The sequence below is a fragment of the Rhagoletis pomonella genome, unplaced genomic scaffold (genome assembly GCF_013731165.1).
Source record: "Rhagoletis pomonella isolate Grant_MI unplaced genomic scaffold, Rhpom_1.0 Rhpom_scaffold_00005, whole genome shotgun sequence".
NCBI classification, from domain to species: Eukaryota; Metazoa; Arthropoda; class Insecta; order Diptera; family Tephritidae; genus Rhagoletis; species Rhagoletis pomonella.
The window spans coordinates 65,434,110-65,448,687 of record NW_023458559.1 but is presented as its reverse complement, the minus strand read 5'-3'; the positions used below and the strand labels follow the sequence as shown (position 1 = coordinate 65,448,687).

The 14,578-nt window shown below is 37.3% G+C and overlaps 3 protein-coding genes across 4 annotated transcripts in view; 1 reads left to right on the top strand and 2 right to left on the bottom strand.

Annotated features, from left to right (window-relative positions):
* Nucleotides 1–14,578, bottom strand: part of LOC118739356 (calcium-transporting ATPase type 2C member 1-like) — a 592,847-nt gene that overhangs the window by 174,102 nt on the left and 404,167 nt on the right. The window lies entirely within an intron of this gene.
* Nucleotides 209–2,142, bottom strand: LOC118739366. Its single transcript, XM_036470642.1, has 2 exons — nt 1,495–2,142; nt 209–1,435 (listed from the first exon to the last, which is right to left on the bottom strand). The coding sequence occupies exons 1-2, from the start codon at nt 2,048–2,050 to the stop codon at nt 798–800; spliced, it is 1,194 nt and encodes a 397-aa protein (XP_036326535.1). The 5' UTR covers nt 2,051–2,142; the 3' UTR covers nt 209–797.
* LOC118739354 (protein split ends-like) lies at nt 4,151–8,936 on the top strand. Of its 2 annotated transcripts, XM_036470617.1 has the most exons (6): nt 4,151–4,274; nt 4,348–4,885; nt 4,951–5,532; nt 5,595–6,661; nt 6,737–6,981; nt 7,045–8,936. In XM_036470617.1, exons 2-6 carry the CDS (start codon nt 4,480–4,482, stop codon nt 7,199–7,201), a joined length of 2,457 nt encoding a protein of 818 aa, XP_036326510.1. In that variant the 5' UTR covers nt 4,151–4,274; nt 4,348–4,479; the 3' UTR covers nt 7,202–8,936. The 2 variants fall into 2 exon arrangements, with proteins under 2 accessions (XP_036326510.1, XP_036326512.1); XM_036470619.1 differs by having other exon boundaries at nt 4,151–4,885; nt 4,951–5,529.

The window sequence follows — 14,578 nt, the reverse complement described above, 5'->3', positions numbered from 1 at the left end:
TGAAACCCGAGTCATTCCGGTACGTAGAACCGGCTGTCGTGGGAATGAAAAAGCTTCTCCGATTTCCATTAAACTACATATAGTCTATAGATATACATACATCCAAATTCATAAAACATAACATTTGGCACTGTAACCGCCTAAGCGATTTTGGCCGAGTTCAACAAAGCACGCCAGTCGTTTTTTTTCTGTGCCAACTGACGCCAATTAGAAATGCCAAGTGAAGCTCAGTCCTTCTCGACCTGGCCTTTGCATCGCAGTGGGAGCCTCCCTCTTCCTCTGGTACCACCAGCGGGTTCCGAGTTAAATACTTTCAGAGCTGGAGCATCGGTGTCCATTCGAACGACATGGCCAAGCCAGCGGAGCTGCTTTATTTTAATTCGTGCACTATGCTTCGCTTTGCTTCCTTATCTTACTTGGAACAGGCAGAACAGACTTTTACTTTGTTATGTAAGCCTTTTATAAATAAATAAATAAATAATAAATTTATTTTACCAACTAAATGTGTGCATGTGCGTATATACATATGTATGTGGGCATAGAAAGTGCACTACTTTACGTACTATTTTGTTGACATCATTATACAATAATCTTTTTTAGTATTTTCTTACCGCATGTAGTACTAAACTTACATGCCTAATTTGTATGCTTACGCATATCATTAACGCCCCCATCTTGTATATAACAGTTGTATGGCGATTCAATCCAAATCCCACCACTTATGCTTCCTAATCACCCAAACTGTTACCTCTTTCATCCTCTTCCCCATCAATCGTGTGTAAATCCAAATCGAACCATCATGTTTGCGTATACGTTGAGTGATAACCACTAAGTAGATCACTCTCCTGTGCACCAAAGAGTGCGCCAAGTAACATGTCACATGTTTGTGTTTGCTGTGTTTGATATAGATTGCTAAATGTACCATCTTCACTATCGCCGGTAGTAGTGCGTGATTCCAGCAAACACTTCGTAAAACTAGTTTGAGTTTCTGTAGAAACCAGCAGCTCATCATAGGCGCATCGTGTGCATGTGCCTGCACTAGATGTATTATATGCATGTGAAGAAAACTCTTCAGCCGTTGCTGCAGCATCAGTGAAGCTGGACCAATTGGTTTGCGTTTGTATGTCCGTCAAACCTAGCAAAGAATCTGCGAAAAGATCGTCGTATGTTTGAGTGTACGTATGGGTTGAGGGAGGAAGCAATTGTGAAGTTGCCAACGAGGAATGCATTGTAGGAGTTGAGGTGTTGAAGGTAGTTTGGCGTAATGATCTTATCATTTGATTTTCGGTTTGAGTTTCTATATTTCTTGGCTCTGCTATATCATTCAGTGGTTGTGTATCCGTCGAAACAATTTTATCATGTGTAGATTTCATACAAGTTTTACTAGTTCCTGCCTGAATATTGGTTTCACCAACACATTTTGCTGCTGGCGGTACTGTCAAATGGAATGATAGAATCATAAGTTACATTGATTTTACAATTAAGAGTATTTACCATCAGTTTGTGTTTCCTGGTCATTATTTTCGTTTCGCACTTCCGCCGCATGTCTTTTTCTTGTCGATGGAGCTTTCTTTTCGATTACTCGGTCATCCCGCACCTTATGCTCTTTCCGTTTTCCGTGAGTCTGTAATGCTTCCATGGAACTATATACCCAACCACACTCTCTGCAAGTATATTTAACTCCACACATCCTTTCCATATGCACTTTCAGCTGACTGCTGCTGATAAAAGCTTTGCCACACTGATTGCAGATATTGGTTTTGGCTACATGCACTTTCTGATAGTGCTGACGTAGGTATTTCAATGTTTTAAAGTGCATTTTACTAGTATGTGCTTCGTGGTACGTACATTCCAACTGGGGGCAATGAAAAAGGCATTCTTTTTCACTTAGATCAAGGCTTTTGGTAGGTTGTTTGCCATGATGGCGTTTTAGGTGCATATCCAGATTACCGACATTCGTGAAGGTGGAATCGCAGTTCGGATAAGTGCACATAATTTTACGAGTTGGCAGTAGCTCTTCCTTCGCGGGAGTATAATGTACCACTTTCATTTTTGGAAAGAGTTCTTGCGAAGAATTTAACTTGTATTGTTTTAAAACTTTTATAACCAGCTGTTTTTGTTTATTTTCTACTTCTTTTTTAATTATCAGAGTCACATTTCCAATTATTTGATTGTGAATGGAAGTGGGTGGCAATCAGGGTAGCCAACTCATTTTGGGAATTTCCCGATTTCGACTATAAAATTTTCCAAAAGATTTTGGGTATGCAGGATTGTAGCACACTCAGTTCTAGTATATAAAAATGCAAGTTTCAAGCCACTAAAAATTTTCCTTTTAGAATTTTGTTTGGTGTTGGTTGCGGTTTTCTTCCATATAAAAACACAATTTTTATTCACTACAAAGCAAATTCAAAAAAAAAACGGTTATTTGCATAATCGGCAGGGTTGCAAAATCAGTACTTTTAGTTGCAGTTGTATTTCTTATGCCACTTTTTTAACTCATTATAAAATTAATAAAGCAAAAAAGAAGAAAATTAAATACACCTTATTCCCCACAAAAAAATCATTTTATCCCCCGATTCCCCACGTAAACTGAAATTCCGCACAAAAAACAGTCCATTCCTTGATTCTCGAGCAAACTGAAATTCCGCGCAAGTCGGGGAACTCACCACGAGTTGGCTACCCTGGTGGAAATTCAGGTGCGCGCGATATTACCCCTTTATGCTCTGTCACACGGTCAGTAATTATCACGATCCATATTGATGGATTGATGGATCGCGCACGAATGCTACATGTTCAATATTTATCGCGTCAGTATTTGCATAATTTTTGTGCTGAAAGCCCTGTCACACGGTCATTATTTATTGACGTGATCCAAGTATCGCGATATTTATTGACGGTGTAGCATGCAGGATTGATGGATCGCGATCCATATCGCAAAATTTCTAAAAATTTTGAAATCTGGATCGCGTTCCGCAATACCGTCAATAAATACTGAATGTGTAGGACTTTCAAAACGCGATCCATACATTTAGTCAATACATCTTTTACTCTCATAATGCGATCATCGGCTCTGCCTTCGCTCTCGGAGATTAAAGTCTTTCAAAACAAATTTTAAAATAATTGTGAAATGCATTATCTGTAAACTATACGTACAAGACGAATCGAGATAAATATAGACAAATGTATACATATATGCTCAGAATGAATAGAGAAATCGATTAAGCCATGTCTGTCTGTCCGTCTGTCCGTCCGTCCGTGTACACGATAACTCGAGCAAAAATTGAGATATCTCAACGAAATTTGGTATGTAGGTTTCTGTTAATCCAAGGTAGGTTGGTATTGAAAATGGGCGAAATCGGACAGTAACCACGCCCACTTCCCATATAACGGTAATTTCCAGAAATACGAAAACTGCGATATTTTAGTAACTACTGAAGATAATTCACTCAAAATTAGTATTTGTAATAATTTTCAGACGAAAAATAAGAATATTATAAATTTTTGGAAAATGGGCGTAGCCACGCCCACTTATGGTTACATGTGTATATCTTGGTAACCGCTATACCAATTTCTTCCAAGCTTGGCACAGTTGTTGGCCTTGGTACAGCATACTAAATGGCCGAAAATTTAAAAAATCGGACAATAACCACGCCCACATCCCACATAACGGTAATTTAGAGAAATACAAAATCTTCGATAAATCAGTAAATATTAAAGCTAATTTATTCAAAATTGATGCTTGCAACAATTCTTTACCAAGATATACGTTTATGGTAAAGTTTTGGAAAATGGGCGTGGCACCGCCCATTTATGATCACATATATGTATATCGGTAACCGTTCTATCAATTTGTACCAAACTCGGTATTTTTATTGTGCTTGCCAAATAAAAGCAAAACGTTGAAATTTATTGAAATCGGACTAAAATTACGGCCGCGTTTTATATAACGGTAAATTTCAGAAATGCTTGAAGCTTCAATAATTCGAAATTTAAGGACGCTAATTTACTCAAAATTGATTTCATTCTTTCCCCTTAAAAATGTGGTGAAAAATGCAGTTCGCGCTGCCGTTGTAAATCCACTGAAATTACACTTTTCGCAACAAACGGGTCTGGCACCTCTCCATGTATAATCCACAGAAACCATCGCAACCGACAGATCTGGCAACTCCACTTGAAGGGCCTTTCAGATTGAGGAAAATTAACAATTCTTGAAAATTTCTGTAAACTTTGAAAAGAATCTGGTCTAATTGCAGTCTTTTGTTTACCGTAGCTGTGTAATAATAAAATATACTTATGAGGAAAGGAACTACGTAAAGAGTAGAGCAAGTTAATGTACAATAATTGCAGGCAGTGGCTGTAAAAACTTAACAAAGAGGAAGAATACCATTGTAACTGATAGAAAAAACTGCAGACGGGACAACGGCAGGCAAAGCAACGTAGCAGAAACAACACAGCGTTACACAAATATAAAGACGAACTATGGCAAAGGAAAACGATGAGGTGCAACATAACAACAACAACAGCTGTAGTGGCAATGGCACCAACAATAACAGCTTGGATTCCCTTCCCGTAAGCGTAGGTGTGACGTTGACGTCGAATGCAGGAGAAGCGACAAATGCGCTGACAGATTGTGCAGCTGAGATGACAGTAGACGGTGGCGCAGTGGAAAATGGTGACAAGAACAAGGTCAACAGCGCAGGCGGTGGCGATTGTGCCAGTGCCAGCTCTGGAAGCAGTCAGTTCGCGACGACGACGACAACATTTATGCGCGGCAAACTTAACGATCTAGTAGCTGATCTTTGTATCAACGGGCCGATGGGAGGCAATGACAACAAAGATGGTTATGGGGATTACACAACCGAGCGAACAACAGCTCATGTAAATGGTAAGGGGCAAAAGCCGCGTTTGTATAATCACATACCTATTTTTAACCGTTTTCTAATTTATCAGCCACGACGCAACAAATAAATGCTGGCTCAACGTGGGAATCTGCCAGCAGCAGTACCACTACACAGTCTGTTTCACAACCACATGTGGCACCGACCCAGAATACATCTTCTTTTTCTTTCAAACACTTTTTGAGCAGCGGTCCGCCGCTTACAGCGCCTTCAAGCACTGTTACAGTCACAACATTAGATTCTACAGCGTCCAATTGCGCCAACGGTTCTCAAAGCAATAACGCCACAGCATCCAATAGCGGTGCCTCAAATCAAACTTCGACCGGCGCACGTCCAAAAGTTCCTCAGTCAGCTTCGCTGTCAAGTACGGCAATATCGTCACTAATATCCGGCGGTAGTGGTGGCTTGTCAGCAACAGCAGGCGTAGGCCAGCAGGATAGCACATCAGCAACAAAAATGAAACGTTCACCACGATTTTCCTCATTCGACTCGCAGGCGAGTCTGGCAGAATACGTGACAGTGGGTGCGGATGCGGAAATAGAGGGCATAGGTAGCAAGGGATCAAGTGCAGTAAGGGGAGTAGGTGTGGGCGCCAATGCCAGCTCCGGTTTTCGACTCTACCCAGAGAGCAGTGGTAACTGCCTATTTATCACCATTTATATTATATTTCTTATTTCTTATTAAAATAAATTGCAGATTTCTTCTCGTCGTCCACACGTATAAGCCGCGGCATGGGCGATGGCGGTACGGGTGCAAGTAATACAGGCGAATACGATCGACACCAATACGTACCACGATCATATTCAAATTATGAAATGCCTATGTCGTCCACATCGGCTTCGCCACGGCGCCGCGCAGCAGTTACAAACATCAGTGGTGTTAGTGGTGGTGGCACGAGGGACGCGCGACCCACACGCCTGGCCTTAAACACAAATTCGTCCAAATCGAAGGTCAACTTGCCACTTGGTGATATGAGCAGCGGCGCGTGCGGTGGTAACTCTGTAGCTGCCGCACCGCCGGTTACCCGTCCACTACCCAGCAATGCAGGTGAATTCCCCGCCGGTGTGCTGCCCGACTTTGTGCAAGATCATTGGCTAGAGTCGTGGTATGCACATGATATGCATCTCAATTCCCCGCCTAACTCGCCTACACGCGATTTTAGTGATGTCGATGTAGCAGGCGGTGCCGTCGGCGGCGGTGTTGGCAATGGTGGCGGCTGCGATGTGACTGGTGGAAATGATGTAAGCGGCGGCAATGGTATACCCGGTCCCTCACAAGCATATGGTGGAGTAAGCGCTTGCGTTGGAGGAGGAGGTGCCACAGCTGAGGCTACCGCAAGCAATGCAAAAATGTTGCCTGATTTCCTCTCGGATGGACCAATAATACATTCTTCGCAACGACTAGCTGATGTGGCTGTCGGTTTGCCATCAAATTCCATAGGTTCGCCAGACGATCCACCAATCTCGTCCCAGCTATCGAGGCTACGTATTGAAAATGATCGCTTGCAGCGGGAATTGAATGATGCACGCATTGCACTGAATGAACAGACACGGCGTGCAAATGACTTGGAGCATCAGCTGCAGACGCGAGAATTACAACAACAGCAGCAGCAACAACAGCAAAAGGTAGAAGATGCGGGAACAAATGAGCGTGTAGAAGGTTTAACAGATAGAAGTAAACGCACCCGAACAGCAGCAACACCAGGGTCGACTACGTCCCAAAATTATGTTATAAAACTAAAACAGCAAGTGACACAATTGATGGTGGGTTGAAGTTATGAAGAGTGTATGAACATAGTTGGACGCTTGAATAAATATTTATATTTTATGTATTTACAGTCGGAATTGGAAGCAGTGCGACGTGAAAATGAGATGTTGCGCGAAGAGGGCGCCGTAGGTGGTTTCAATGTAACATGCTGTGATCGTTCGCGTTCATTCGCGACGGATGCTAGTGGTTCCGCTGCTGGTGCTGCTGCGGCTGGAGCAAGTGCTGGTGTACGTGCCACTGTGGGTCGACCGTCCAGAACACAACAAATATCAAGGGATTTGCTTAGGGCTGCATCAAATGCAGAAAATAATCTGAGGTAATGGAACAAATTTTTTATTTTTTTATTTATTAATTAGTTGATATTTTGCTTTTTGTTCAGGCAACTTCTTGCTGGTGTGGATAATTTGCGTCAAATGGCGGCTGACATAGAGAATTCTGAACTGCGGCTGGGCTATGATGTCAGTCCCGATTTGTTTTCAGATTTTCTAGACGAATGTGATGATTTTGAGGACTATTCGGATGGCCCAACTTTGTAATTTTGTATGCAGCATTGTTTGGGTTTAACTTTTCCATCGGGTATACTATGATAACAATACAAAAAATAAATATTTTCTTTGGCGAAGCGTTCAACTCAACTATACAACACATAATTATGCAATATAATACATACATAATCATCGTGTATGCAGTAAACTTAAACTAAAATAAAATAAAAACAAAATGCATGCATATACTCTGATGCATAGCGGATAAAGAAACAATCATGTTCACTAAATACATACACAATTTGTATTACATATTCATATATTCATGTAAACGCAAATTTGTTGCAAGATGCAGCTTGATTTGTAAATATTTTTTGTCGCTTTGCGCATTCTTACTTTTACTTTTCCAAGCAATACAATGCCTTTTTCCTCTCTCGCAGAGGATAGGACTAAATAAATTATCGCGCGCACACACACACAAGGGAAATATAAACGAACATAACTGCTGCAATAAACCCTATAAAGTAAATAAGTTTTAGTGCTGTATGAAAAAAATAAATATAACTATATGATAGCGGATATGGCGGTAAATATTATTATTGGTAAAATATTGGAAATAGTTACACCAAACTTATTAACGACAACAGCGAAAACAATAATTCTTGTTTTTCAGCACCTTCAATTATGTTTTTCCTTTTTTTTGCAAAATTTGCAGCGTCCCGACAAACTTGCAGGTTAGACAACGATTAGAAAACGAATCGAATTCTAATGTAGAAGGTTAGAAGGTGATCAGAGAAAATGTCGATAATATAGTTCTCAATATCGAGAAAAAGGTTGAATTTAAATCGGTTTCTTATGCTTAGTGCTTTTCTAACCATTCTCTAATTGAATTCTAACATAATGCTCTAACCTGATTTCCGATTCGAGAACTACTTTAGAATTCTAAAATCAAAATAGTTCTCTAACGTTAGATACTGTTTGCTGGGGTAATGCTATGAAAATGTTAACTGCAAAACGTTTAGTTAAACTGTGCGTTTAGTAATTACAAAGCTGATCTTTGTATAGAACGCGTAGAAACTGAAGCGCGCGTAGCCTTTATTGTAAAAAGCCAACAAGCAATTAGTTTATATCGACGGAAAACCATTAAATGAATCCGTAAAAAATACCCAAAATATAGTGCATACAAAATAACTCGCAAACAGACGCACTTACATACATACGTACACACAATTTTGAACGAATTTGCATAGGTAGCGGGCTAAATGCAACAAAATCCTACGAAAAATCAAAAACATTTTAAAATGCTTTGTGAATCCATTATTAAACACATGCATACATACATATCTTTGTTTCTTAGTATATGGCTTGAGCGCCGAAAAGTAGGCAACCGAATATGATAGAGTGCAGAGTAATGGGGTTATGAAAGTCTATTTTGGGTTACTTTGCGAGTATCACTTTTTTTGTAACAAAGGCAATTTTTTAGTGCAACATGACTTAATTATTCAAATACTTTTTTAATAACTGTAAAAATGCCAAATTCACTCCTTGTACCTTGCTTTATTATTTACTCCTAAGGGCCGACAATTTCTTCTTTTCTTAAGTACAATTTTAACCTGGCAAAGCCGGAACCTTCTTTAAAAATGTTTCATATTTTTTCATTTCCTCTCGCTTTGTCCGCGAATTATTTCTTTTTCTGATACACTTTTTTATACTGGCTCCATACAACTCTGGCTGGATCTGACAACTTTATAATTTGTATCCTTGTTTAGGTTTTATTTTACTTTAATGGAAAAACTTATTGTGGAAAAGCAACAATAATTTGAAAAAATGGTTCGAAAATCACCACATTTCCTCATCCGATTTCCGAAATAGCTATCACTTCTACCATATTTTTTTTTCAAATTATTGTTGCTTTTCCACAATAAGTTTTTCATTAAAAACGGCCTCAAGCGCAATAAAAATTGTTGAATATAATTGTTATAGGGCCATAAAATGACAAAAACAATTTTAATTTATCTATTTTACTCTTAAATACAAAATAAGTATAGTCCATTCCCACAAAACCTTAACTGCAGGTTATGCATTATGCGTATTGGAACAAGCCTATTACAACTCAAAGCAGGTAATTACTCATGTTTAGTGGAAGAAAACGAAAGTAAAAAGCAAAAAGTAAGAAATAAAGCTTGCCTATTAGCCTCTATTAAAATTCTTAGAACTTATATGAGCTATTAACTGTAGTTAAGCTTTTGGTGCTAATGGTACATTCAAAAAATACTTAACACTTCCTAATATATGCTTCAGTATAGACTTCTGCTGGCTATATTCGATTTGAATGCCCAACCCCAATACGAGAATTATTCCATTGAAACTGAAAACCCCTTACACAGCAGAAATCTCAAAGGTACTGGCCGGCGTCCCGTCGACGTTATCCTACATTTTTCCTTCCTTTGACGCTTCTACACAATTTTTCTCAGTGTATGTATTTTGATCACAAATATTTGTCATAAGTTTGTAGTTTTACACAAAATGTAATACACCTTGGTTTTACAAAATAAAACAATGCAAAGAAAATGAAATGGAATAAAATGAAAATTATAAGTTCGAGAAATCTTTTCGTTTTTGGCGGAATGTTGGTGGGAAGAAAAGTAGCTGAGGTCATTCAAATCTCAAAATGGCTCATAAGGGTCGAATTACAACAATTTTGTTAGATTTTTTTTTTTTTGTTGGTGTTGTCACGCATACAATGAGTGTTCTGACAAGTTTTGAAGCACCGCCAGAAAAAATCAAGAGTCAACGGAATTTGTAGCAACTTGTATGGTTTATAAAACTGCATAACTGCATCCAAAAAAAAAAAACTGACAAAAAGTTTGAAATTTTGATACAAATTTCACAAATTTTTCTAATGTTTTAGACAAACTTTGAAACTTATGTGTCTTTAAATTGTTTATTATCTATGTATATACCAGAGCTGTGAAACTGTGAAATCATTCATCATTCATGACACATTTTTTCTATGTGATTTTTAAAATGAACGATCCAAAATTAGCCGGTATACATATTTAAAATTTTTTAGAACCAGTAGTTGAATTTTTGTACTGAAAGGATTAACCCTAAAAGTATAATCTACGTCTGCGAGGCGTATACTAAATGGGTATTTTTTTTTTTAATTTTAACACAAAATTTACTTTTTATTTTGTTGTTTTAAATAAATGTGGTTATAGTTTTTATTAATAAAACTATGTCTTATTATTAGTCAAACTCACAACTATATTTTACGTATAACTTCTTTTTTACCGATATAACTTTCCCGGGTAGTTTGAACCCTTCCCGATCACTGACCCCTACCATTTGTCTCACAGTATTATGGGCGATTAGCAGTGCAAATCATAAACATCAGTAACGCTCCCAAGTTAATGCAGGACGACCTCAAGAGGAACAATTACGGTCTGGATACTGTAGCCGCCTCAACAGCTACCTGTCCAGACTCGACCCCAATATCCCCAATGAGTTGCCGGCATGTGGAGAATCCCCTCACGACACCAACCACCTCTTCACATGCCAGCTCAATGCGACTAAACTAACGCCCCTCTCCAGTCTTAATCTGAGACGCAATAATCATTGAAAATTGGCGCCGTTTATTGTGAAAAACATTTAATATCACACTTTCAAACTAAAGCTTTCTTAACCCTAGAAGCATAATCTATTTGGGAGTGACGTAAAGCCTTAACATACGCTGTGTACTTAAAAGAAAACCTGTGAGCTAAAATATACTTGTATACTGTTGATTATATAGAAAAACGTTATATGAACAGATTAAGGGAATTGTAATTTTTAATTTTTTTAAATTTGTTGGAGCACAATCGGACTAGTGGTTCTCGAGTTATGTCAAAAAAAGACCACCAAAGGTGACAATTTCCCCTATATGATAGTTATATATATATCTCGATTCCTAGACGTGACCCAGCGAAACGCCGTGACACGTATAACTTGTTTTTGACCGATATAATATTTCCCGTTGGTTTCATCCCATCCCGATTTTGACTGTCGCATAGTGTAATCGGCGAATGGTTTACGAACGCTGAAAGTACCTACAATGTCGAAAAATTAAAATTATCTTCGAAGCAATCGAACCTAACCACTTCGGTTATGTGCAACAAGGCTGAATGAGAATATCTGGCGCGTGCATTCATTTTGCGAATATGGTTCGATTGCTTCGCAGATAATTTAAATTTTTCGACATTGTAACGATAAGTATAAATATTATAAAAAAAATCTTTTTTCGGAAACTTTTTCTAGTGGGTGTATGTACATACAAACATACATATGTACGTATGTATGTATGTGGGTACATAGTACATTCGAATCTATGCATATCTCTAAAATGCAAACAACAATCAGCTACGGCAAAGCAACTTAAATTGGATTTTTCACTTTACGCACAATAACTGGTTTCGTATTTGCATCAGACTGCGGAGGGTGTTGTAAGAGTGCGGGGGAGAGATGGGAAGCGCCGCGCCAAGTTGCTGATGCAGCTGTAATAACAAATGCAATTGAAACTAGTACTACGAATCAAGTTGGATTCAATTTGTTTATCTTTCTTTGGTTTTGTGATACAAATATTTATGTATGTAGAGTAGATATGAGCTAAACATAGATTGTAAGTAGCCATCGCATGCATTTATTTATGGGGCGTTCCATACCAAAATGGACGGCGTTCACACTTCGCTTGATCACAAATTTTAGTTTAGTTTTTGTTCTCCAGACGTCACTATCCAATTTTTATGTAAATCGAGCAAATTTTTTTTCTATGGATACGTTTTCGAGATATTTTCAATTTACCGTTATTCAGCTCAAAACAAAAAGTGGTTCCACTTAATCACGTATATCTTACGAATCAATTTAACAATCTTAAAAGGAGATACGTCTAATGAAAGCTAATGAAACTCTCCATAAACCATATATACATCATTTTCCGATAGGACTGATAGTTTCTGACCAATTAATTTTTGCATCTGTGCTAAAGCCTTTTCTGTCACAAACAAAAATCAAGTTACTACTGAAGAAAATAAGAAATAATGAGTGGTCATATGAAAATGCGCAAAGACAAAAACAAATCGATTTAATAGCTGATGTATGTAGTATGTGTGCTTTTTTCAAATTTTTTCCTCGTCCCGTTCTCGAGATATTTGGAAAACTATTAGATCGATTTGTTTTTTTTTTGTGCTGTAAAGTTTTTAAAAATGTATTGGTCAAGCTCAAATTTAATTTTTATTTAGTATTTATGTTTATCCATCAACCCTAAAAATTGCAAACAAATCAAACACATGAAATGTGAACCCCGTCCATTTTAGTATGGAACGCCCCTTATATTCATGCGTAGCTGCGTATAGGGTGCGTATAAATAAAAAAAAATATTCTAGTGTAAAAGTTGGAAAGGAGTCCCAAACCATTCGTTGCCAAATATGATTTTAGATAAGAGATTTAATTGAAGTGAATTTATGCAATTTGTTAGAAGTTACTTTCATTCGATTCGAAACGAGCGTTTAACGTTAGAAAGATAGTAAACCTTCATCTTATTGAAAAGAAATTGAGGTTCTGCAATGAGATTCGCGTAGCACACTTAGGCAGTCTGCACGCGGGTCGTATAGCATTAGACGCGTATTAAATTTTTTATGCAGCGAACATTTCTCTACGCCTCAAGATCTGCACATGAAGCGACTTCAAAGCGTCAAAGTATCAGGCGCAAAATTTTTAAGTGATGAAAAATTATTACACCGTGCGACAGTAAATTTTACGCACACAAAAATTAATATATTCGCGAAACTATGGGTAAATTGTGTAAAACTGCGTACTTAGTTCTTCTCTCTGACGTCAGGGTTTTTTTTTTAAAGGACTTGGAAATTTTAAAAATATCAATATTTCAAAAAATAATTTTTTTTTTTTAATTCAGTGCAATTTATAATAATATAATATATGTAATACTTCTATATTGGCAGTAAGCTAACTTCTCAATGTGTAATAGGCGGCATACACTGTGCGTCTGACTCGTGAGTCGGTTTGGATGTGTTAGTAAAAATAAATGTGTGTTAGTTACACCGACATGAGTCTTGTATGAATCTGGATGACTCAACTGCGTGTAGTGGAAAGGCGAGTCCACACGTACACAGTTGACTCGCGAGTCAGACGCACCATCTGCGTTGCCTATAAGCATTCTGAAATCAAAGCGAGATAGTCTAGTATCGTTTTTGTGAATGTATTGTGTGCGTGAGTGCCGTTTTTGTGTATGTGTTGTGTACATGTTTATTTATAAACGTACATATGTCTTCCTTTTCTTTCGTACGTGTTTATCGATATATCTGTACAGTAATGTTTTCGAACGGTACTAGCTCTTACTGCCAATAGGGTAGTATAACATATGTGAGAATAACAATATGGGTATCATATAATAGTAAAAATTCTGTAGAATTATAACAGAACTCATTTTTCGGCGCATAAGGACGAATCGGTATGGAAAATATCTTTTAAAAATTTGTAATATTTATATTTTTTTTTTAATTATTGTTTGAGGACTAATATATGCACGACCTCATCATCGAATTTCGTCCTGCAAACTTTATTAATTTAAAAAGATAAAATTTATTATAAGCGCATTTCAGTACCTATTCGTCCTTGTAAACCCAAAACCTTTATTGTCCTTAAATTATACAGAATTTTCTCTCTCTCTTTGGTACCGATATTGTTATTCTACATTGCACTGATCTTTTTAAATACTTTTTTGAATTAATCATATCTGTAAAAATTTCAAAGCCCTTTGAAAAAAATTGTTTTGTTTTTGTCGCACGATGTTATTTATTTAATTCATTTTCAGTTATTTATCAAATATTTGCATGAATTTGATTGTTTTAGCTGTTTATGAAATGCATGCACGCACTAGGAAAATTTTAAACAAAAACTGCTGTACGCCAAGAGATTTGCTGCTCTTCATTTAAATCTACGTTTGCGGCATCAAAGCGTACAACTTTCGTATGTAGCATCTAATACGCGTCTAAAGCCATACGATCCGTGTGCAGACTTCCTTAGGCACAATTTCAGATGCATTGTTTAAGTAGAGATTGTTGATGAACTTCAAAAATTTATTTACAGATCATACATTGCCGTTTAAATATTATAGTCGTTATTTTTTTAAGTTTTATTTTATTATTTTTTTTTGATCAAGAATAATCATTAAAATTTGGTTTCTATTTTTTTTCGATCAAGAACAATCGTTAAATATTGATTTTTATTTTTTTTTTCATCAAAAATAATAGCTTTTCGCATTTATATTTTTTCAAACACTTTCAACCGTTATGATGAGGATTGCGTGTCTATGGCAGTTTTAAATCTTTTATGACCTAAAAAATTAAATCTGAAAATAACGGTTATAATATG